The following is a 23163-nucleotide window of genomic DNA, read 5'->3' on the forward strand; positions in this document are numbered from 1 at the left end:
CCCCGATGAAGACTGATTCCTGCCTCCCCGGCCAACATCTTTGGAGGATACCCAAAAACATGGGGCTGGACATCGGGGCTCAGGAACCCTGAGCAGGACTGATGGTGGAGACAGAACTTGGTAGTGACCATGTCTTGGGTTGCTAGGGAGAAATGAGGCAGAACATGAACTTGCACAAGTGAGGAAGGGTTCCTGCGCCTGCCCGCAGAGCATTGCCCCTGGAGGTGAGGGCTTCCTTCCAGCAACTCAGCCTAGGCTGTGGAGGAATGTGTTTAAGGAGACCTGTGCTTTCACTGTCCTGTGCCACCACCACCCCAGCCCCCAGCGTGCTGCCCTGCCCCCTCCATTCTGTTGTTCACGGGATGAAGTTCCAGGGTGCCCAGAGGGGCTAGGGACACCCTGTAACCAGGCAGCGGGGTGGCTGGGGGGTGTTTACTGCCTCCTCAGCACCAGCCTCCCCCTCCAGAGGCTGTCGCTGCCATTAGTCACTAGAGAAGTGAGCATTCCTAGTGACTCAGCCTGCGCAGTGCGGCTCTGGGGTGGGAGTGGGGGCAGGGCGGGGGCCCGCCCTCCCCCAGCACTAGTCCGGGCCCCGTCCTCTCAGGTGACAGCAGGACTGGCAGACCTTCATTAGCTCCCCCTCAGCCCGGTGGAAATCCAGCTGCGGGAGTGTGGGAGACACTTCCTCGGAAGCAGCTGAGCCATGGCCCTGCCACCAAACCCACCGCTCGGCCTTGCTTGCCAGCAATAGCATTCCGGTGGCTAGAGTGGAAGCGGGGTCCCTTCTCCCCAGAGACGACTTGGAGCTGGAGATGACACAATTTAGGGTTGTCCAAATAGTGATTTTAATAGCATGGATCACTTTCACGAAAGTAGGTGTTTGCTTTTGGTCATGAGGCGGAGCCTGAGGCAGAAGTGGCCTCTGGAAAAAGCGCTGGGCCTGAGCGGCCCTCCGCCGTCTGAGAGTGGCTGGTGGGTCTCCGCTGTACCTCGGCACGCCCGCACCCCTCCTCCCCCGCTGCAGGCCTCTCCTGTCACCCCGGACGCCTACACACACAGGGACATGCAAACGAGCTGCTCTCGGAGCCCTGCCTTCCAGGCCACACAGCTGAGGCGGCGCTGAGCAGGCTGCTATCAGTTAACCGTGGGACAGGTCAGGAGGGAACACAAGGCTAGGGAGGGGTCACCTCCCTCACCTTTACTTGTAAGATCGATTCTCGGGGCTCTGGGGGCCAGCAACGCCCTCTCCCCTATGGACAAAGGTCTCTGGCTTCTAGCTCCGCTAAAGCAGCCTCTAGTCCTTGCCTGACTCTCTGGCTTCCCCAGGATCTTTGCCAAGGGTCCTGCCAATGTCCCCACCCCGGCCTTGGGCACTGTCCTCCTCCCCATCCTGGCACAGGCTGCTCCACCCCTCAGCTGCCTGGAGGGCTCCTGAGGCAGAAGCCCCTCCTCCACCTCACCAAGGACCCGCTGCTTCCCTCCTTTGACTTCCTGCCGTCCTGGCGGCAGCAGCGGATGTTCCTGAAGGGCCGGGGGCGAAGGCTTCGGTCTCCCCACTTGCCATGCGGCTTCGGGAGATGGGCTGAGGGCAAGGACGGTGACGGAGGGGCAAAGTGGAAACCAGCGCGCTTCACTCAGCGCTCAGGCTGAGCGCTCTGCTTGAGGGAACAGCAGCGCATGGGCCTGTGGGACGTCGTCTGGCCCCACCTGTGCTGCTGGGCTCGGGGGTGCAAGGCCATGGGGCCTGGTACCTGCAGGAGCCCAGCAGCTGCCCACCTCCTTCTCTGCAGGTTGGGTACTACTCTGAGATGCAGAAGATCTTTGGAGACCTGACCCAGCAGCTCGACCAGCCTGGCCACCCTGATGAGCAGCGGGAGAAGGAGAACGAGGCCAGACTGAGTGAGCTCCGAGCCCTCTCTATTGTGGCGGATGACTGAGTCCCCAGCACCCTTTCAAAGACTCCTGGGACACAAGTCACCCTCTCTGGTCGTTGCCCTTGTCAAGCTTAGGCTTAGGCGTCAGCCGGCCAAAGGCCCTCCCCTGAGAGAAGTACGGGGACAGCAGGGGCCCCTGCTCTACCTCACCAGTCCTCTGCGGTGAGCCTGGCACCAAGAGCCGCAAGCAGGCTGCCAGCGCCCCACCATAGCAAGAGCCCAGACAGGTAAGCAGGGCAGAAAAACTCCAGGGGCCTTCTCATTTCCAGAACAACCGTCCAAAGGGCATCCTGGCCTAGGGCCTGAGCAAGCTGCCAGCCTCCGGAAGGCACAGGCTTTGTCTGCTCACCTGAGGTCTTGGCCTTGCTTGCATGGTCGTGATCGCATCTACCTCCAAAGACCCATCCTGGAGAAGGCCCCCGCCCTCGCTGCCTTTCCACGTGAGACTGAAGAGGCCCGAGACACCGCCATGGGGAACAGAAGCGCTGTGGTTCCCCCAGGCCAGAGAGACCCCTCACTCCGGCCTCCCAGCATGACAAAAACTGGCTTAGCCCACTTCTGTCCCTTGGGTCAAGTGCAGAGAAGAGCCCCAAGCCTCGTAGGTTCCCTAGGAAACCCGACTCAGCTCGTGTCAACAGGCTGCTTGACCACACAAGATGTCGCAGCCTGATTCACAGGCCTCAAAGCAAGAACAGTGGGTTTGTCTCACTGGACTATTTGGGATTTTATTTTTTTCAAGTAAAGTTTTTAATAAAATCGCCAGCTGTTCTTGTGCTGTGACTGAGAAGAAAGGCGCCCTAGGTTTGTCAGGCTTGTGCTGCCCCGTGGAGCTGGCTGCACCCCTGCGGCATTGCCTCTCTCGCCCAGCAGGGGGCAGGGCTCAGAGCACCAGGGGCGGGCCCTTCCTGCTGCCCCCGCCCCACCTTCTAGACCGAGGGCTGGGAGGAAAGGGGCAGCACAGGACGACCTAGAAGAGGAGGAAGGGAAGAGCTATGGAGGACACGTGGCTTGTTTTTGACTTTGGTTTATTTAAAAAACAAAAAGCCAAAAAAAAAAAAAAAACCAACTTTATGTACAAAGTCAAACTGAAACCACGGATTATGGAAAGAGGCGAGACTTATGGGGCAACAGGGAAAAAGGCTGGGCCAGAGCCAATACCACATTCTGAACACGGGGAGGTGCTGGTTTCTTCTGGCAAGTCTGGGGTGGCTGGAACACAGTGCTCTCTGGCAGACACAGCCCAACACCAAGAGTTCGCTAGCACGGACTCCATTCCTGCGATGGCCAAGGGAGACCCTTCCCCCAAGAACCTGCTCCTGTACCCAGCAGGATTTGTGCCGTCCAGAGGAAGGGCTCTTAACCCCCGCCAGACTCCACGGCTGTTTCTTCGGTTTATTGGCATCAGACCTTATGACATACTTGAAAAGCCTTTTCCTCCCGTCTTATTCTAAACTGGAAGAGGACAGGAGAAAGCACGAGACTAAAGGGCCCCAGGAGAAATACCACGGTGGAGGGCAGAATGACATTCGAGGGGTGCAGAAGGCGTTGGATTTAGTTGTCAGTGGAGCCGGGGTTCCCCCACTCATCCGTCCCACACAGCACAGACCCCACCCTGACGGCCTGAGCTCCTCTACGGAGGCTGAGCACAGGGGTCAGCCACCCCTGCCTATGGCTCCCAGGTCCTGCTCCAGCTTCTTTCTGGAACCAAAAGGGCTCTAACGTCAGCAGGCTCCATCGCTGACCTCACAGGGCAGCTCCTGCACCAGGCCCCTCAGTTGCTAGGTGCTGGCTCCTCCTTCTCTACCCAGCTGTCCGCCTAGAACGAGAATGAGGACTCGAGGAGGAAGGGCCAAGATGGGAGGCCCACCGATACTCCTCTCTGGGAGACCAGGCCGCAGCCGCGGCGAACCCAGGCGGGGCCAGGAGGCGCGGACACGGTGGCCGGGCTTCCCGACAGGTCGCCGGGCCGACCAGCTCTCCCGGGGGAGGCTCACCTTCTCAACCATCCGCTGCATCTCCAGCTGCAGAGGGGTCAGGCGCCTCCGGAACTCCTGGAGCAGCCGCTGCAGCTGGTTCTTCTGGCGCTCAGCCGTCCGCGCCGTCTCCTCGGCCTCGGCCAGCCGGCTCCGCAGCTCCTGCATCTCCGCCGCCAGTGTCTTGTTTGTGACCTCCGTGGCCGAGAACCGGTTATGGCTCTCCTCTGGTGGGGGCAGATGGCAGAAAGACTGCTGCTAAGTTAAGCATCGCGGCCCAGGGCAAGAAGCCTGCAGCGCGAGGAGCGGGATCCCTCTTAGTCTCCAAGTACACGCGTCTGTGCATCCCATCCGGGCCAGGTCCCTGCGGCCACAGGCCACTCACCCAGCTTCAGTTCCAGTGTGTGGATCTTGTTCTCCAGGTAGAGCCGCCCGCTGTCCTGCTGCTCTGCACGCTGCAACAGGTTCCCCACGTTGATCAGGCTGCCGTTGTGGGACACCAGGCCTTTGTGTTCCGTGGAGGCGGCGCCCGGCTTCGCGCTTTTCCCGGAAGGAGGTAGCAGGTCCAGGTTTCCTAGAAGGGGCCATGAAGACGACTCGAGGAGAGGGTCTCAGGAGGAGAAAGCAGCCCGCCCTGCCCATCCTCCCTGGAAGGCGGCAGGGCGGCGGGACGCACCGAAGAGCACCTCCTCGGGCAGCCCTCCGTCCGTGCCCTCCTGGCGGCTGTACTGAAGGCTCCGGTACTGGCAGATGTTCTGGGTCACCACCCTGCTGACCAGCTGTTTGGCCTGGAGAACACACGCACCCAAGACAGCCCCTGATGAGAAGGCGCGAGCTCCTGCCCCGTGACGCACCGGCACCTGGAACTACGGCGTATCCCGAGCTACCCACGGGGGCCCGGTACGCGCACGGACGCCAGGGGGCCGGCACCTGCTCTGCACTGAGCCGCAGCCCAAGGGTGAGCAAGATCCTCTCCAAGTCTCGCCGATGCAAGTAGCCACACCAGTTGGCGTCAAAGAAGACAAAAGCAAGAAGACAGTCCAAAGGGAGCACAGCAGAGGGGTCCAGCTCCTTGGGCTGCAAGAGAAACAAGGACGAACAAGATTTACAAAGAGTTCTCTCGACAGTGAGATCACCTGGAATGTAGCCCTCTGAGAAGCAGACATGATCACACCCAGGCACCCCTTCCAGCTGGAGACAGGACCCCGGGCCACCTCCACGCCGGGGGCTGTCACACACACGGAGGAGCCGAGTGCGCACCTGCGTGAGACACCCCACTCAGATGCACCCAGGTGGAGACACTGAAGTGTCCTGGATCCTAGGAAAGTCCCGCTCCGCGAGCCAAGAACCACATTTTGTCTCTTGTCAGTCAGAGGGTGCCAGAAGTCCTACAGTAGAGTCTCCCTCCCCCAGCGCTGAGTCAGAGGCCCTGCTAAGCTTCACCGTCAGTGGCGCGGGGCAGCAGGAAAGAGGTCTCACCATGTCCTGAAGAGAAGAGAACTCCATCTCTGATTGGTTCGAGGCAACCGACCGGACCTCCGAATCCTCCAGCTTGGCTCCTGCTACAGGAAGCCTGAGATGAGCGTGGAGCAGGGACCCCCGGGCCCAGACGCACAGCAGTGACAAGAGAGCACCAGCTACAGAGCCGGCGGCCGCTGCACAAGGCCGGCACATACCGAACTCCTCTTCGCCGTCATCCCTCAGGAGGAGCAGCTCTGGGTCAAGGGCCATCTCACAGAGGTCCTCGGATGCCTCACCCCGGGGTTTCTCTTCCTCCTCTCCGCCGGAAGACGGAGGTTTGGGCAAAAGCCCATCTTCCTTCTGGAAGCAAACCAAGATGAAAACGGTCACCTGTAACTGCTAACAACGATAAGAGCCAACACCTGCGCACCGACCGTGTTCGGGCACCGCGGGAAGGGTTCTAGCTACAGTCTCATTTACTGCGTTCCAGGACGTGGGGCTCAGAGCGAGCCAGGGGCGGTTCCCAGGCACCTGGGATTCTCTTCAGGAGTCGATCTCAGTCCCTCAGAAGTTACGTTTACTCAATAGTATTTAGGCAAGAGATAGACCCACATGCTTTAGAAAGCGTTAAGAAAAAGGAGTGTTCGAGTTAACCACCGAGTAGCCCAAACACCTGTCCTCATGGCACAATGAACGGAGGCTTCCGTGCCGCCGCAGCGCGTCGGCCGCACTTCCGGGCCCGCTTCCCCTGTCCTCACACACCACGTCCTAGCTATGCGGCCGTGAGGCAGGGGGATGAGGAGCGGGCAGGCAGGGAGGGGAGCAGTAACAGAGCCCCGCGGGGCCCCCAGCACGCAGCGCGCAGCCCTGGTGCCCGTGCGCACGGCAGAGGTACTCACCGGAGGGGCGTCTGACTCGGCAGCTGCGCCCTCACTCTGTACCTCGTCCTTGGGCTCCTTGGCAGCGTCTTCCTTGACTGTTTCTTCTTCTTTGGCCGACTCCTCCTTCTCAGGTTCAGGCAGGGCCACCACTTTTTCAGGAAGGCTCAGCAGCATCTTATAAATCCTATAGCCAAAATCCCTCTGCAACATCTCCAGAAACAGCTCAGCCAACACCATCACCTTGTGGAAGAGGCAGCAGAGGCCCATGAGCAGCGGGAAGAAGGGAATGTTCAAGCCCTGCCATCCCGTGCGGCCTACTGCACAGCCTCCCCAGACTCCTACACCTACTTCAAAAGAGATCCTTTCTTTTGGCCTCCGGTCCTCCACAATACTATGGAGGGACAGGTTGACACAGCCCGGGCGTGCCATGACGGCAGGTTCTAGGGGGGGTGGAGGGGCCTCTGGGAGATCGGTATCCATTTCCGGCTGTGCCGTGGCCTCCGGATTCTCTGCATTCTGTTTAGAGGTGTCTGCTACAGACTCGGAGGCATCAGCTGCCTGCTCCGGAGGCTCTGCTTCCTGCGACAAAAGCCGAGAGCTGTGACCAGCTGGGTCCGGAAGTCAGGGCACCTACTCTGCCCACTGGTCTGCAAGGCTCGGCCTTACCCCGGACGCCTCTTGGGGCGCGGGAGCTGCCTCTGCGGCCTTCTGCTGGCACAGGGCCTCCCACTCTTCTAAAGTAGGCATGATGGTCCAGACGTCGGGCAGGTGCACCACCACCGTCTGGAGCCGCCGCGGGGGGCCCGGCTGCAGGTACTGAAACTCCGCAAAGCGCCACCTGCTCGCAGCAGAAGGGAAAAGGGAAGGACTGACCCACAACCTTCACAAGCAGGTGCTTCCGCTTCCAGTCAACACTGAATGAGCACCTACTGCACACGCAGCTCTGAGCACACGAAACAAGAGACTGAGTCCTCAAGAAATGGTTCATCAATGGTTCGACACGAGTAAGCAGACAATGACTACCCAGTGCTCCCAGCACCAAGGACCACTAAATGTGGCTGGGGGTCGCATGGGACGAGCCTTGGAGGGTCGGCTGGCCCCCCACACCCATACGCATCCCTACTCGTGCTCATGACCAAGACGACCATCTGCGAGGGCTGGAGGGAGGGAGGAGGTAGGACTGGGGAAGAGAAGAGCACTCCCAGGTCAGAAAGGCACAGGAACTGACCTCCTCAACAGTCTCGCCAGTACAACGGGCCCCACACAGACAAGCCTGGGGCGGCTACTCACCACTTGGTGCAGGCGCTCAAGTCAATGCCCGTCTGGGCTTTCGCAGAGCGGATGGCAGTGCGGACGAGCACCTGCGGGTCACCCTTGGGGTCGAGGCCGTCCAGAGAGGGAGACCACTCACCCCCAACCAGCACTGCCTCTTCTTCTTTCCGGCTCAGCAAAAACTGCAAAAATGGATCCAAGATAAAAAAAAAAAACAATTCCCTGGATCTCTCACCACGAAGCAGCCCACCCCTGGGGAATGAGAGCAGCAGGATGTGGTAAAGAGTCCTCCACGTGGGTTCAGAAGCAGGGGAGGGTGGATTTCTCTACCCGTGAACGGGAACTAGCCACATAACTTTTTCTGATGAGAACATCCTGAGCCATGCTGTCCTTCTGGTGAAATAAGCGCTATTTCAGCTCGGGGCTCCTTGTTTCTACGAGCTCATGAACAGGAGCCAAGCTGCTGAAAACCTGACAGGGCCTGGCCATCCATCACCCACGACTGCCTCCTGCCTCCTGGACTCCAGCTCTCACCTTAATCTGCTTCAGAGGATGTTCTGGCGTCTCCCTCGGCTCAGCCAGGTCATCCACAAAGAGCATGCAGCAACGGTACAACTCCTCCAGTCCCGGGGAAGAGAGCAGCAGGACCTGGGCAGGGGTGGCACGGAGGACATGCTCGAGAGCTTTCTCAGCCTCCAACCACGGCACAAAGTGGGCAGGACCCCAGCCCGCTCACCTTGGAACTGTAAGCGGGGTCACCGTCTGCAGGGATGGGCTCAGCACCAGCATCTGGAGCTGGCTCCTTCTCAGAAGATACCTGGATGCGGCTTGGAGGATGGAGGGAAAAGGGCTGGCTCAGAGGGAAGGCCGACAGCCAGCTCAGACACACAGCCAGAAAATCGGAGGGAACCAGGAGGCTGCGGTAGCGGCGCTGGAGCTCTAAGAAGTCACAGTTGGGGCTGGAGGAGGAAAGCAAGGGGATCCAGACTGAGCAAAGACCAAATTATTTTTTAAAATATGGAACCATGAAAGACTTGGGAAAAAAGGGCAAATTATTTTCTAATCTGGGAAGGAAAACATCTCTGAAAAAAAGATGGATGAGATTTGACCACTAAAACGTTTCAGCCTCTAATGGCAAAGTCAAGTCGAAGTGGGAAAGAAAAAACAGAAACACACTTGTAGTATGTGACAGCTAAGGCGGTCTTGATCGAAGAGGAGCCCACAAACTATTAAAAGGTTCACAAGAAGGTTTACGAGTCTGAGAGAAAACTAGGAAAACGGACATCAACCGGTACTTAACCAGAAAAAGAAAGGAGACTTAAAAGCCCGTGAACGTATGCTCAGTCTCACTTATACTTAAAGAAATGCAAATTGGCTTATCACTTTTTGCCTAAGACACTGACAAGGATCGCAAAGTTTGGTAACACAGCGCTGGCAGCAGCGTGGGGCAGTGAGCACTTCAAGCCCCATAGGCGAGAAGGCAACTGACACAGCCTCTTTGAGAGAACTGGCAGTGGATGTCCGAGTTTAAAGTCAGACCCTTGGAGCAGCTACTCCATTTCTAGGAACTGACCTCAGTAAAGTACTAGCACCTTCCACACAGACGTCTGTAGAAGGATGTTTATGACAACACTACTTAGGATGATTAAAACATGGAAATAGAGAACTGGTGAAATAAACGGTCTATCCATTCAGTGGACTATTGTGTAGGTGCTGAAAAGAATGAGATCAATCTAACCAACGTTAACATGGAATAAATTCTAAGACACATTGAGTGAAAAAGCAAAATATCAAACATAAGTACAAGAGGCTTCCGTAGATATTCAAAAAGACAGTTGTGTGCACGTGGCTATCAGCAGTCACGTTCTGACTGACGGGAGGAGGCTCTACGTGCACCCCTCTCCGTGATGTCCTGTGAGGACATGAACCTTGGGAGGCAGGTGGCTCAGCAGGGAACACAGGAGAGGCCCTGCCCAGCCCCACGGAGAAGAACCAGTGATGCCAGGAAGGGCAGTGACAGGCCTCTTTCCCTTCCACCTCGAGGAACAGGTGCCGGGAGGCTGCCCCCTCACCTCAGCTCGGGCTTAGGTGAACTTTGCTACCGGGGCGGTGGCTGGAGCCCTGCCTCTCACTGCTGGATGAATGTGGAGTCACTCCTCTGCCTCTAAGTCAATCAGTTCCTAAGTGAGATAGGTAAGCTTGTGGGCCGGGGTCCTCGCAGGAGCTAGAGCGCTCTGAAAATGATTCCAAAGTGCCCTGGAGAACGAGTCCCAAGGTGCTTAGGAGCTATACTTTGTGCCTGAGTCAGAAATGGTACTGGGTACCTGGGTTTTGATGGGTAAGCCTTAACGATAGCCTGGCATTCTTAGTTCTGATGATCGAATCACCAGAGCTCTATCAAGACACCCATGTCAGTGGTGCTATGCTGGTCAAAATTTGAGATATGGAAATTAAAAACTGTCGCATTAAGAAACAAACCAAAGGGGCGCCTGGGTGGCACAGCAGTTAAGCATCTGCCTTCGGCTCAGGGCGTGATCCCGGCGTTATGGGATCAAGCCCCACATCAGGCTCCTCCGCTATGAGCCTGCTTCTTCCTCTCCCACTCCCCTGCTTGTGTTCCCTCTCTCGCTGGCTGTCTCTATCTCTGTCGAATAAATAAAATCTTTAAAAAAAAAAAGAAACAAACCAAAAGGTCCTAGGCACATGACCCCGTACACACGCTCCTGCTCTTGTAGACTGTGTGTCATCTACACAAGAAACTGTTAGCAGCTGCAAGCCTCCTGCCCCAGCCCGGCCTCGCGGCTCACCTGTCCACAGTATAGGGAGTGAGATGGACCCGGTAAGGAGGCAGGTCGTGCCTCGGTTTCTTGGCTCCCCAAGGCTCTCCGCCAGCCCGCTGTTTGCGTTTCCTGGAGTCATAGTCATCGCTGGGGGTTGATCCGCCACCAGGAGGAAGAAACCACACTGTCACGTTAAGGTTCAGTGCATACTGGCCTAAGAGAACTGGTAACAACCGGAATCCCCGACATCAAAGAAATGGATCAAGAAGCCACTGCTAACAGCCGTATAACACATTGTTATAAGGTTAGTAAAATGGATATTTAAATACTTGTAACAGACCCACGGTGAGCAGAAAGACTAGTACACGACAGTATGTATACAGTAGTGCCTCAACTGTGCAAAAAAAGCTTTAAAAGACTAAAAAATAAAGTACTGGCGTGCCTGGCTGGCTCAGTCAGTGGAGCATGTGACTCTTGATCTCAAGGTTGTGAGTTCGAGCCCCACAGCGGGTGCAGAAATGACTTAAAAAAAAAAATCTTAAAAAGAAAGAATTAATGATGGACGCCTCTGACTGGTAAAGCTTATGAATAATTTTCTTTTTTGTATTTTTCTGAACTTTAAAATTTACAGCTAACATATAATTTTTTGAAATGAGAAAAGATTTTTAACTCATTTTTAACATGAGACACATATATGGTGCCATGCAAAGGATTCTATGAAGGAAGTTTTAAGAGACAGTTCTTGTAACAAGCCCTTAGCAATACACATTGAAGTCATAAAAACACTCAAACCCTTTGATCCAATAATTCCACTCTTGAAAATATTATCCCAAGGAAGTTAATTCAAAAGAAAAACAGAGATGATAAATAGTGGAAAAAATTCAAGCCGAGAGTAAGAAAACCACATCCATATCCAGTAACACCTGAACTTTTATAGAAAACAAACACGATCATCACACAGCCATTAAAACAGTCACGAGGACTACACTGCAGTATGGAAGAAACGTTTAATCACTGTAATCACAACGTAAAAAATAATTTGGACTCTAAAGTTAAAAAATTAAATTATAAAAAGTACGCTCGTATATAAAGACCACAAAAGAACACAGACCAAAAAAAAGTAGCAGTAATTTCTCTTTTCAAAATTATTTTCTAAAGGTCTTTAAGAATGGTTACCTGTAAAGGGAAAGAAGGAGCGAGACATTTTTATAGTACTTAGCTACATAATAGCACGCACTACTTCTTACGTTTCTATGATAAATTACTTACAGTATAACCATGTTAGGAGTTCAATAAGTAAAAATGGAAAGGAAAAACCTTCAGACCATTATAAAGTGCCAGACTGTTAAGGGAAAACCCCCATGTCTCACAAGAGAAATAAAATCACCTGTCAGTTCTTCCGGCCCAGGTACGGCGCTGACCACAGTCTATTTACCAGAAGGCCTCTGCTCTTCCTTTCAGACCCGCCTGCCTCATTGCCCTTGTCATTCCAGCCCTGGACATCTACATTCATTACCTTTAACACAAAGTTTTTCATCTCTTCTCTATCTGCCTGGCCCATTTCCCGGTTTATTAGCGTCTCCATCCAAAAGCTGCCTTCCACTCTCGCCTTTCCGGGATGTCAGCGCTTCCACGCTTCTAACAGTCATTCTGACAGCTGTCTTCAGCTCGCCCACAACTGGAGTGAACTCTTCAGTAAATGCTGTCCACCCTAGTGCCAGTGGATGTCCCACTGAAGCCTGGAATTCAATGGCCAGTTTTCTCTCCTTATTGGGACTCGGCAGGAACACATGAGAAGCAGTACCAGTGGGAGACATCTCGGGAACCTCAGCAGGAGACTGAGATGGCATCCCACTGGACACGCCTGTCCAAAAACCTCAGCAGTTCAGTACCGGCAGTTGAACGGAGACACTGTTACCTCCGTCCCAAAGACTGAAATTCAAAATAAAACTTGGCTTCCGGCCAAAACACTCAAGTAGCTAGACTCCTTTGTAAATTGTTGTTCTCCCAGAGTGACCTAACTCCAACTGCCCCCTTTCCTACTTCGCAGATTCTCTGTACTGACTGACGGTGGTACCTCCCAGCCGGCGCGAACATCTCCTTTCTCTGGGAGCCATGACACCAAAGCACTATGGCCAAAGTAATGTAACGCAAGCCTTGCACAGGGCTTGGCATGTCCGGGACAATCAAATACACGTGACTGTACAGAAAGACTGAATATGAACCTAGAGCAGAAAGTCAATAGCAACCATTGATTTCCACCCGGGCTACACTATCCCTCAGGACACTGGCTGTGATTCGGTGATGATGCCTTTAATAAGCTCACAGGATGTGAGAGGTGGAAAGTCCTTGGAAACTGAAGACCAGGAAGACGCACAGGACAAGGGGTGTAGGTGTACGCAGAGCATATACCGGTGATTTGAGAACAGAACAAGGTGTTTGAAGTAGTGGAGGCACGGTGGACAACAATCCCAGACCACAGAACCATTCTCCTAGTCAGAATTCCTAATGACCTAGCCCAAGGGAACAAACACCAGCTTCAGCAGACTAGCTGCCTCCCTTTGCCTAACTTGTTCTCGGAGTTACTCCACGCTCCTTCTAAGAGTTCACACTGGATTTCGTTCTCAGCCCTCGTCATGAAATAATCTACTGGCATCTGGAAATAGGGGGTTGTTTCCTTATCAGTACAGTTCTCACTTCAAAAAAGAACCTGAACATGAGAGAATTTTCTGGAGTGATGTTTTAGATCGTAACTGGGGTGAGGGCTATGTGCAATTTTCCATGTCAAAATTGCCCGGCTGAGATTTGTGCATTTCAACCTATACACTATTTGCGATAAAATTTTTAATCTTAAAAAAAACCACCACCACCACCACCAAGTACAAGGCAGGGAGTAGATAGATGGAGGGAGAGATGAAAAAGAATGGAAGATGTTGATACTTATTGAAGCTAGGGGGTGGGTACATGAGGGTTCATCATCCTTTTCTGTTTGCTTTGCTTATATCTGCAATTTTCCCTAATAAAAAATTAAAATGAGGACCGACAGAAGAACTAAAACCAGCCTTAAGCAAACTAATCCCGAGCTTAACTCCTAGAGATATAAGCAAAACGTTTTAGGAGGAGAGTAAGGCAAGAGAAGGAACACGTCAGCTGGAGAGACTAGGCAGCATGCTCCCGGCAGTACCCAAAACTCTCAGAGGATACAGGATGGCCTAGAACACCCCCAAAGTCCCAAATCCACCATGCCGGCTACACATGGGCCAGGAAGCTATCTACACGTTCCAGGCACGGGCCTGGACTACTGGGCAGAGTGCAACCCCACAGATTCTAATGCTACACTGATGCGTACAATGTATAGAAAGAAACGTTTTATACTAGAAATTAAAACATACGCTGCAAAGCTACATGTTTTGGACAATTACTATTTCTGGATAGTTTTGATTTTTGGCATTTCAGTCTTAAGGACTAGAAATAAAAGAGCAAATTATAAAATTCAATATGGCATTTTGAAAGACAAACTGTATCAAATCCCTGCTTGCTGAACCAGTTTATAAAGTTCTAATATTCGCATATACATCTCAGCGTGTCGGCCTATTTCAGGGGAAAGGGCCCAGGATCTAGTTGCAGAAAGAGAATGTTGGTGTAGGGGTGGCAAAGAGACACTGCTCCTAGAGACAAATAAAATATCTTCCCTGTTTGATCATTCTCTTACCTTCGGCCTTGATCCAATCGACCGTGAGGGCCCCGAGCAGGAAATCTGTTCAGGTGGCTCAGATGAAGTGTGTGGGATGTTTGGAAGAGACTGAGAGCTACAGAGAAGAAATGGCTGGTGACTCAAAAACCCTACATATCTGCCCAACTTCCCTGTCCCTTTCCTCCAGTGACAGCAGTACCCACTTCTATTCTGAGAGCAACCACCTGAGAGTTACAGGCCCATTCATCCAGAGTACCCCCATAAAGCCACACCCCAACATCCATGCCACTGGTACGCACGCTTCTGAGGAAAGAGCGGGGGAATCCGGTGAGGCTGGAAGATCAGCTGGGGCTGAGCTCCCAGAATCCCTTGCTTCTGGCCCAGGGCTGCCACATGGAGAAGGGGAGGTGCTGGGGACTTCAGCAGGGGCTGCAGGACAGTAACCAGGAAATTCAGGGCATCCGGAGGCTGATTTGCTCACTATCTTGGAAAGATGCAGCCCCGCCCCTCGACAAAAGTAAAGTTTTTGCCCAGCTTTCAGGGCACTGGGGCTTCCCTCCCTCCCCTTTCCAATGCACACGCCGGAAAGACGAATACCTGGTTGGAGAGCGTTTGCACCTTGACAGCATTCCAGGGCACTGCCTGGCCTGGGTTGTATGCAGCCTTCACCAGCACCTTCTCACCCAGCTGGGGCAGCCGGCCCTTCACCACACTGCCAGCACACAAGCCAAGAGACCCAGTCAGGAGAGAGACCCTGGCCAAGCCACCTTGACTGCCCCTAGGAGGCCCTGCCCATCAAGATTTCGCACACCTTGCATAAAAACAGCAAAGCAATGGCTTCAGAGGGGCCCCACCAGCACGGTGACAGAACTGAATTCAACAAGCATTCAAGGGACTGACCTCAAGCCTACCTTAGCTGAAAAAAGACCTCTTCATCCACCACCCCGAAGTAGTCATGCAAGCTGGTAACAATGCCAGTGAAGACCCGCTGCTTCTCCCCACCCTGTAAGAGAATAGTGCAGTCTGAAAGTAACAGAGCATTTGTCCACGCTCTGCCGTTAGCATCTCATCTCCAGCCAAACCCCAGCCAGCTTCAACAAAGTATGGCATCAAGATTCACAGGAAGGAGGCACACACGTGTAACAGTCATTATCTGCTGCAAGGAGGAGGAAGAGATCACACTGATTCTTAGGTCACAAGCTTCTTCTAGGATTTCCAGTTCTTTAATTCCAAGAAGCACCCGAAAGATTTCCCTAGAGCCAGAACTTAGGACTCCCCAGTCAGATGTCTAGTCACCTCCATCCCGTCCCAGGAGCACCAGGAGGATGAACACAGCGATGCAAGAATGAACGCACCAGACACCCCTGCATGCTGTGGCAGTCTCAAGCGCTGAAACTCACTAGAAAAAATGCCCAACCTACCTGAAGGTGCCTGGCATTTTGGGACAGGTCTGTGGCCACAGGAGGAGTGAGCAAACCAGGAGGAGGACCCAGAAGAGATGTTGAAGCTGCGCCTATGTGGACAGAGAGGCAATCTCTAGGACCTGCATCTACCATTTTGAGCACTAGAGTCAGACAGAAGATATGGTAGACCCAAAGGGCAAAGACTCCAAGCAATTCCTCCACAGGGTTTCACTTGCCCCCACTGTGCTCATCTCCTATTTTCCTATGAAACGTTGGCAGCAAATTGCACTCCACCAGGGAAACCCCAAAAGCCACATTTTAAAAGACTAATCCAAAGCACATAATACCCAGTATGAGGCCAAATAGGGATAAAGGTGATCACCTGAGAAGTTGCGTCCCCCTGGAAGCGGGTTGATCCGCTGGCGCTTAAACTGGGACATTGGGAATGCTGTCCTCTTTCAGAGTCTTAGAAAAAAAACCTTTAATTGGAAAAGAAAGAAGTTAACAGCTCAGAGGGAAATTCTCCATCGACCCCCAAAAACTAACTGAGGATCTTAATGAAGGGTTCGCAGAATGAATGGAGGACATGGAGAGAACATAAAGAGCAGGAAATGCAAAAATTACATTGTTCCTGTTTGCCCTTACAGTAAGTTAGTGGTGGGTGATACTGTCAAGCTATTGTAAAGAAGAGGAAACTGGAGCTCACAGAGACTGAGACTTGCCCAGGGTCACATCACCAGTTAGTGACAAAACTGAGACTCGCACCCAGGTCGCCAACAACTTAGCGCTCTTCTCACGATGCCACACCACCCGCAGATGCTTGGGGAGAGTGGGGGATTGGAAAGGCCCCCAGTGACATTCATTCATTCAAATACATCCGCCAAAATGCTCCACGCAAGGCCCGGAAAAATGGAGGAGGCTGGTGCCGGAGAAGAGAAGGTGTGGGCCCTCTCCCCGGAAGCCCGGCCCGTTGTTCCCCGGACGGGCTGGTGGGAAGGTAGCCCCGTGGCCCCGCCGAACGCGAATCCGGCAGCGCGCCCGCCCGCCCTCCTGCTCCCGTGTTCCCTGGGGCCTCCGCTCCCGCCTCAGCAGCCGCCGGCACCGGGCCTCCCGGGCCGGACCGCGGCGGGGCCACCGTGGGAGGACGAAGGCGCGCGGTTTCTCCTCCTCCCGCCCGCCCCCAGGGCCGAGGCCGTTGCCAGGGAGACGGGACTTGCAGTCCGAAGGGGGGCTCGGCCCCTTCCGCGCCCCGTGCATCTTTGCTGCCCGGCCCTCGCAGCCCCTCGGCCGGGGGAGGGGCGAAGGGGCAGAGGGGCAGCGGGGGGCCCCCCAACCCACCTGCGGGCCAGGGCCGCGACACCGGGGGGACAAAGACACCCGGAACCACCACAGCCGCTGCTGCCGCCACCACCGGAAGCGCCTCTCCGGAAGCGCGACCACTGGTCGGAAGCTGCCACTCTCCCGGATATGGTCCCTCCCTCCTCTCCACCGACTTCTCCCTTCCCCCACGCCGGCCTGCCATCCCGCTCCAACTGTGGAACGGAAGTGCGCCTTCCCCGATCGGATGCGCGTTAGGAAGCTGGGCCTCGGCGGTGTCCCCGCTTAACTGTCCCATTAGAAAAGTAGGCTTTAGAGCATTGGTTCCTGGTCCAAAGACAGCAGGAACTGGACCCCTAAATAGAAGAGAGCACCTACCACCCGGCACCTGGCCTCACTCTGGCAGACCCCAGGGCTGCAGCCGCAAGGGAAATAGCCCCTCCTGACTGAAGGAAGAGGGTGCCTGATCAGTGACCGTTTCTAGGAGACATTCCTGTCTGACTCAAGCCAATGACTTCATCCCTAGCCCGGCCCTTCCGCTGACAGCACACACACCTTCCCCCTTTTTCAATTAGCAAAGAGCTAGGAACCTAGTGCTGTAATAAATAAACCACCACAATTTTTTGGTAGACATTTACAACGTTCGCAGAAACATTTCCTTTGGTCCTCCCAACGCTGGAAGATAAGGTCAGGAATTAGTGCCCTAACTCTCAGATATGAAACCTAAGACTTGAGTGAAATGACATGCTTCAAGTCTTGCGGCTAATCACTGGCCATTTTAGTCTCCAACGGCAACCTCCTTTATCCTCTGGCCTTCCCACCCTCCCTGCAGTTTGGCCTCCTTCCAACCCCATGCCCTCCCCCTTCCTGTTCATGTAACATTCGCAACGCACTTTGAGACAGTTTGATCTCATTTTATCTGCATAATAAGACTGTGAGGTAGGTAGGGCAGGTATCATTAAACCATTTGGGAGATGAAGTAGGAAGCTACGGCTCAGAAAAGTTAAGGGATTTTTGTCAAGGTCTAAAAGCTAGTATGAGTCTCTGATGTGTAAAGGTTATTAGGGACCAAAGCAGCTGAAGACAGACCTTGAAGCTTACTCTATTTTCCATGTTGTCCCTGACCCTTCCATTCCAGGTTCGGCCTTCAGGGGCTCTGCTTCACAGACAAAACTCCATGCAGAGGCACCAAGATAGTACCCCCACCTCTGTCCTGGGGCTACCCATGAAGGTAGGAGAAGGAAAGCAGGACTCCCAATCAGTAACGGCCCACTGAGGAATGAAGGTCGGTTCCATCCTTCTGCAGTCACCTCCCCCAGAAGACCAACACTTTGAGTGCATGATTCAGAAGAGACGGTTGGATCCAGCCAGTTCACAACAGTGAGACTCACAGACATACATGTATCATTTTGCACAAATACACATCTGTGACATGCGAGGCCCCAGTAGATCCCCATGCCAAACACGCTCCGCAGACTCCTGATAAATAAGTTCGTTCACATTGACTAGGCCCCGGGATTTCCGGCAACCCGCAAGGAGCCAAGGGGCTGTCGCACCTTGGGGCCTCTCAGGGAACCAGGGCTCCTCTGCCAGGCTGCCCAGAGGAGAAAGATCCAGCCCTCTCCTCAGAGAGAAGGGTGAGCATCAGCAGCTTTTCCTGGCAGTGCCCAGAAGCAGCAACAGGACAAAGGGCAAGGAAGAAGGCTTCGCTGCACACCCCTCCACCCAGGGTCACGTCCCTGCACCAGGAGGTCTCAGCATACAGAAAGGTTTTTTGCTCGTTGCTTCTTAACCACAAATGATGGCATAAAGGTCTTCCGGAGGGGCTGGCATGGAGGTCTTTCAGGGACGCCCCTTGACTCAATCCTGTGGAAAAGGAAAGGTAGCTTTAGGTTTGGAGGGGGAAACGAAGGCAGCAATGGCCCAGAGCTGATGGAGCATTGCATACCTGCTGTGGCGAGTCTGGGGACATCGACATAGTGCTTCCTATCCCCGCCAAGTTATTCACCATTACCCCCCATCATCTGTGGAATCAATCCTTCGTGTCCCAACCTTGCTCTCCCAGCAAATCCGGGAGGTGGCCTAAGGTTCAGCTGCGAGGGGCAAGGGCTTGCTGGACGGGCATGAGGGGTTTCCCATGCTCTGTTCCTGGCTCAGCCACGGACTCACCATGCAGGTAGCCTCAGGAAAGCAATTTCCTTCCCCAGCCCAGTCCCCAGCCTCCTCCCCTGTAAATGGGATGCTTTAACTACCTTCTGTTTCTTCCAGCACCCTCTCCAGGACTATCTACGTCTCTCAGATTTCAAAGGGACCAAAAAAACACGACTGGCAGTACCATCTCAGCGTCCTGGTTCATCGGGCTCCTTCCTCTGCCCTTACCTGGGCTGGGTCCCAGGGCCATCAGGAGGGGCAGGGGACTCAGGGTGTTTCGGGCTCCTCCAACGGATCCGGTTGAGCAGGACCTTGACCTTGTTCCAGTGGGAGAGATCCCGCTGAGCAGAGGGTGAGGGGATCACCAGAGAGCTCCTCCCAACATAGCCCTGACCCAGAGACAGTGGGCAGCACAGCCAGGACAAGTCACCTGCCCGCATCAGGAATTCCATCACTGTCCCAGCGTCCCTGGCCTTCAGGCTATGCACACATCCCGACCAGCCCATAACCCCAGTCCATCCTATCCGCTGCCTCCATACACACCCATCACCTACCTTGGGTCCCTGGGAGGGTGGAAAAATGTGAGCTGGCTCTGCTGTGGCCTCTAACAGCCTGGGAGGGTTGGCACCGGGCAGCCTTACCTTTAGGGGTGCGGCTGGTTTTGCCCCTTCAGAAAGAGAATCAGATTACCCAGGGCCGGAAGCAGGAGGCCACCCATCAAGCCCAGGGCTCACAGGGTCTGGGGGGAGGGGGGGACTGGGCAGGCAAGACACACAGGGAGACGCGCTTGCCCCTCACCTGTCCCCTGCATCTGGCTGAGCTGTTCATGCACCTCATGGCCTCGGGCACGAGAAGGTGGAGGTGAAGGGGCCACGGGTGGCTCCCCCTCCTCCTCTTCTTCCTCCGCTTCAGGATCCTGCGCACAGGACAGACGGGCACTCAAGACCCAACTCAAGGGCTGGTTCCAGGGGTCCCGGCCCTCCTCTGCCTCCCCCACACCTGGCCCCCACTGGCCTGCCCACCCTGAGGCTCACTCACCTGCGGGGGCCTCTGGGTCTGCAGCTGCAAGCAGAGCTGCTGAAGCCTTGCCATCTGCTCCAGCACCAGGCACAGGTGTTCCAGGTAGCGGAGACCCTGCCCTGGGAGACAGGCCCAGGCTTCAGGCCCTAGGCCCCCAGCCTGTGGGACGGAGCGAGGTTCTGAACTCAGCCAGGCTCCCATCTTCGGCAGCCAGCAGGTGGGAGCAGAGAGGCCAGGGAGAGGAGGCACACACCCCCAGCTGGCCTCCCAGTATGTAGCCAGGCAGGCTGCCAGGCCCCCAGACTGCCCACCTCCACACAGCTGGGAGTGGGCTGAGGCGAGAACAACCCTTCAGTTAGAGGCAAGGAACGCCCCACCCCAAGACAGCTCCAAGGAGAACAGGTCAGTGAGGCCCCACCAGCCAGCAACCCACCCCTCCATGTAAAAGGCATTTCCATCCCACTCTCCACCCAGCCTGAGAGCTGGCACTCACCACCTCTGCTTCTTCCACGCCTGCCCCTAGGGCAGTTTCTGCCTCGGCGGCCTCCTGTTCCCCTGCTCCAAAAAGGGGCATTTCGCATTCAGGCTCGCTGGGCGACTTCAGGGAGCTGGGGTATCGTGACACGCTGGCAGGGGAGGTCGGGAGCTGGCGGGACCGCTCCAGCACCTGCTCCAGCTTACGGCTGGCCAGAAGCCGGCCTAGGTGGGCAGCAGGCTCCAAGGAAGCAAGGCCCAGGGGCGCAGGGCTCCCTGTGGGCTCAAAGTCCAGAGAGTCCTGAGAAAGGCCCGGGGAGGTAGTCAGGGGGCTGTCCCCAACCACCATCTCCACGCCTGAGTCCCGGGAGGCCAGTTTGAGAAGTGGCTCCTGCCTCCCGAGACCTCTCAGCGGGCCATCCCCCTTCCAGGAGTCCAGTGAGCACGCTTGAGCAGCGTCGGGGATCCGTCTGTAGGTGCTGCTGACTCCAGGTACTACACAACCGTGTGCCAAGTCCTCAGCAACCCCATCTGCAAGGAGAGTCAGCATCAGGCTGGGCAGGCTGCCCCTCACGCCCCCAGCATTCCTGGCAACTGGCAGCATTCCCCGAGGAGGAGTGTCCTGGGCCAGAGGTGAAGGGAGGGGACGGGACTGGACAGCCACAGCCCCGCCCAGATCTCTCCCCATCCCTGGCTGGGAGACCTTAACATGGGTTCCCTTCACCAGTAGTCTCTGTTGGCCATCACAGACACACACCCCCCCCCGGGGTTTGGGCTGCGTGGCAGGCAAAGCTGTGCACAGCATATCCACCAGCTCCTTGTACGGCCTATCTTCCTTTTGAGGGGTAGCTGCTTTCTTCGTGGGCTCCGGCGCCTGGGGTCAGCTTAAGACCTCCAGGTCGTGAATAGGGAGCCTCAGTCTCTTCAACCACTCCCCACGGGCAATAGGGCTGTGACGCCCACCCGGACCCTCTGGCCTCAGGGAGACGGGGACGGGCACAAAGAAGGAAGCTTGGGGTCCAAACTAGCATCAGGATGCAGGATGAAGTCTCTCCTGGAGCTCCTGGGGGAGGGTAATAAAAATAACAATAGCTATATCCACTGCGGGCTTCTGTCCTTTTAAATGAGAAATAGTGAAGATTTGGTGGAGAGTTGAAAAAAACTTAACCTGGAACTGGGGAGAGGGGGTGTAGGAGAAGCAGCACTAGCGCCGGAGGACTGTCCCCTCTGCGCAGGCCCTACCCACGCGCTGGGTCCCCAGCTGAAACACTGATGCACAAACTAGTGCGGGAGAGGACGGAGGGCCGCCTCCGTCTCACCGCCCGCCACGCGGGAGAGCTGGGGGTCCAGATCCCCCCCCCTCCGGCCAAGGAAGCCAGCCAGGAAGTCTCCTTCGGGAAGGGGTCCGCCGCCGCGGAGGGGGCTTTTGGACCTCCCGGCGGGGGCAAAGGCTGGGCGAAGGATCCACATCGGGAATTCGAGGGAAGTGGAGCCGGAGGGCGTGGGATGGACGGTGGTGGCTGGTTTAACGCCCAAACCCAGGGGGTCTCCAACGCGCACGGCGCCACCGCTCAGCCCGTCCAAAGGGAGGCGGCGAGGTCGGGCGCCTCGGGCGGGGTGTACGGGCTGGGACGGGGAGCGCAGACCGGGGCCCGGGCGCGGGAGTCGGCTCCGGGGCAGGAGGCCCCGGCCGGCCAGGGGGGTGGGCGACTCACCCTGGCCGCCGAGCGGCTCCACGGCGAAGACGCGCCGCCGGCCCAGCATGGCCCCGCTCCCGGCCCCGACGCGGCGCCCCGGCCGCGGCCGCAGCAGCCCGCCCGCGATCCCGGCCAGCGTCCCCCCGCCGCTGTCTAGCGCGCGGCTTCGCACGCGCGTCCGGCCCCGGCTGGGCGCGGCCCCCGGACCCTCCCGGCCGGGGGCGAGGGGGAAGGGGCGGGAGTGGGGGAGGGGCGCGCAGGTGTGCGGGCGGCGGGGGGTGGGGGGCGCGCCCGGAGGGGCCGCGGGGGGCCGGGGGCGGGGGCTGGGAGCAGGGCCGCGCCGGGCGCGCCGGGGAGCCGGGAAAAGGCCTCGATCCGCTGTCTTTCGGACTCCGGGCAGCCCCGCGCTCCCGCCCCCGGCGGGGGAGCGGAGACCCCCGCCTGCGGACGTTGTGTGGCTGGAGGTGCGGGGTTACCCGGCACCCCCCACTACCCGTTCACATGCTGCTCTGTCTTCCTGCCGCCGAAATGCAGCCGGGGATGGGGGTGGAAGGTCGGCGGGGACTGGACGGGAGCGCGGAAGGAAATGGAGCCCCACGTGCTGGCTGCGGGAAGAGCGCAGACCGGGACAATGTTGTCCCAGCGCTCCCAGCCGTGTGCCTGGGGCAAGTCACTCAGCCACTCAAAAACCTGACGCGATAGAAGGGGGAAATGATCCCTGTCTACATGGAAATCCTTTCCAACAACTGTAAGTGCCTTGAGTTCTGGGCTAGGTCTGAATCCCCTCCTCGTCCCAGACCTCTCCCTTACCAGAGCACCCTAAAGCTGGGGCTTGGGGGGGGGGGCTTCAGGATCTGGGGACGTGAGCCAGGGGGACAGGGAAGCCGCCTGGAGGCGGTGGAAGTGTAAACACTTTCCTGTCCCCACCCCAACCTTCTTTTGGTCCTGGGATTCCACCATCCCTCACCCTCAAAGGCTCCCAGACTGAAAGGAGGCTAGGAGCCCAGGCAGCTGCCAAATGTGACACAGCGTGTGGACCGGAGGGGCTGCGGGCCTCTAAGGAAACCTCATCTTCCTAAGGAAGGGGACAGGGCTGGAAAAATCCC

The 23163-nt window shown here is 56.1% G+C and overlaps 3 protein-coding genes across 13 annotated transcripts in view; 1 reads left to right on the top strand and 2 right to left on the bottom strand.

The window, feature by feature from the left end:
- Positions 1-2690, top strand: part of BIN3 (bridging integrator 3) — a 41942-nt gene extending 39252 nt beyond the window's left edge. For all 4 annotated transcript variants that reach the window (XM_040626513.1, XM_040626516.1, XM_040626515.1 and 1 more), the window contains one exon: positions 1791-2690. In XM_040626513.1, coding sequence (XP_040482447.1) covers positions 1791-1937 — 147 coding nt within the window. In that variant the 3' untranslated portion in view covers positions 1938-2690. The remainder of the gene's footprint in view (positions 1-1790) is intronic.
- A 252-nt stretch (positions 2691-2942) lies between these two features.
- CCAR2 (cell cycle and apoptosis regulator 2) lies at positions 2943-16887 on the bottom strand. Of its 2 annotated transcripts, none has more exons than XM_040626512.1 (21): positions 16737-16887; positions 15781-15877; positions 15417-15508; positions 14907-14998; positions 14593-14707; positions 14295-14424; positions 14014-14110; positions 10329-10448; positions 8258-8480; positions 8056-8169; positions 7540-7703; positions 6916-7087; positions 6598-6828; positions 6268-6489; positions 5584-5728; positions 5387-5466; positions 4838-4984; positions 4584-4695; positions 4293-4481; positions 3929-4134; positions 2943-3750 (listed from the first exon to the last, which is right to left on the bottom strand). In XM_040626512.1, exons 2-21 carry the CDS (start codon positions 15836-15838, stop codon positions 3706-3708), a joined length of 2754 nt encoding a protein of 917 aa, XP_040482446.1. In that variant the 5' UTR covers positions 15839-15877; positions 16737-16887; the 3' UTR covers positions 2943-3705. The 2 variants fall into 2 exon arrangements, with proteins under 2 accessions (XP_040482446.1, XP_040482445.1); XM_040626511.1 differs by having other exon boundaries at positions 5387-5469.
- A 727-nt stretch (positions 16888-17614) lies between these two features.
- Positions 17615-22146, bottom strand: CUNH8orf58 (chromosome unknown C8orf58 homolog). Of its 7 annotated transcripts, none has more exons than XM_040626523.1 (7): positions 22076-22146; positions 20380-20891; positions 19905-20045; positions 19665-19782; positions 19421-19533; positions 19095-19183; positions 17615-18581 (listed from the first exon to the last, which is right to left on the bottom strand). In XM_040626523.1, the coding sequence occupies exons 1-7, from the start codon at positions 22122-22124 to the stop codon at positions 18470-18472; spliced, it is 1134 nt and encodes a 377-aa protein (XP_040482457.1). In that variant the 5' UTR covers positions 22125-22146; the 3' UTR covers positions 17615-18469. The 7 variants fall into 7 exon arrangements, with proteins under 7 accessions (XP_040482457.1, XP_040482456.1, XP_040482455.1 ...); XM_040626522.1 differs by having other exon boundaries at positions 19095-19207; XM_040626521.1 differs by lacking the exon at positions 22076-22146 and adding an exon at positions 21529-21716 and having other exon boundaries at positions 20380-21423.
- Positions 22147-23163: the final 1017 nt, after the last annotated feature.

The sequence above is a fragment of the Ursus maritimus genome, unplaced genomic scaffold (assembly GCF_017311325.1).
Source record: "Ursus maritimus isolate PB19 unplaced genomic scaffold, ASM1731132v1 scaffold_11, whole genome shotgun sequence".
NCBI classification, from domain to species: domain Eukaryota; kingdom Metazoa; phylum Chordata; class Mammalia; order Carnivora; family Ursidae; genus Ursus; species Ursus maritimus.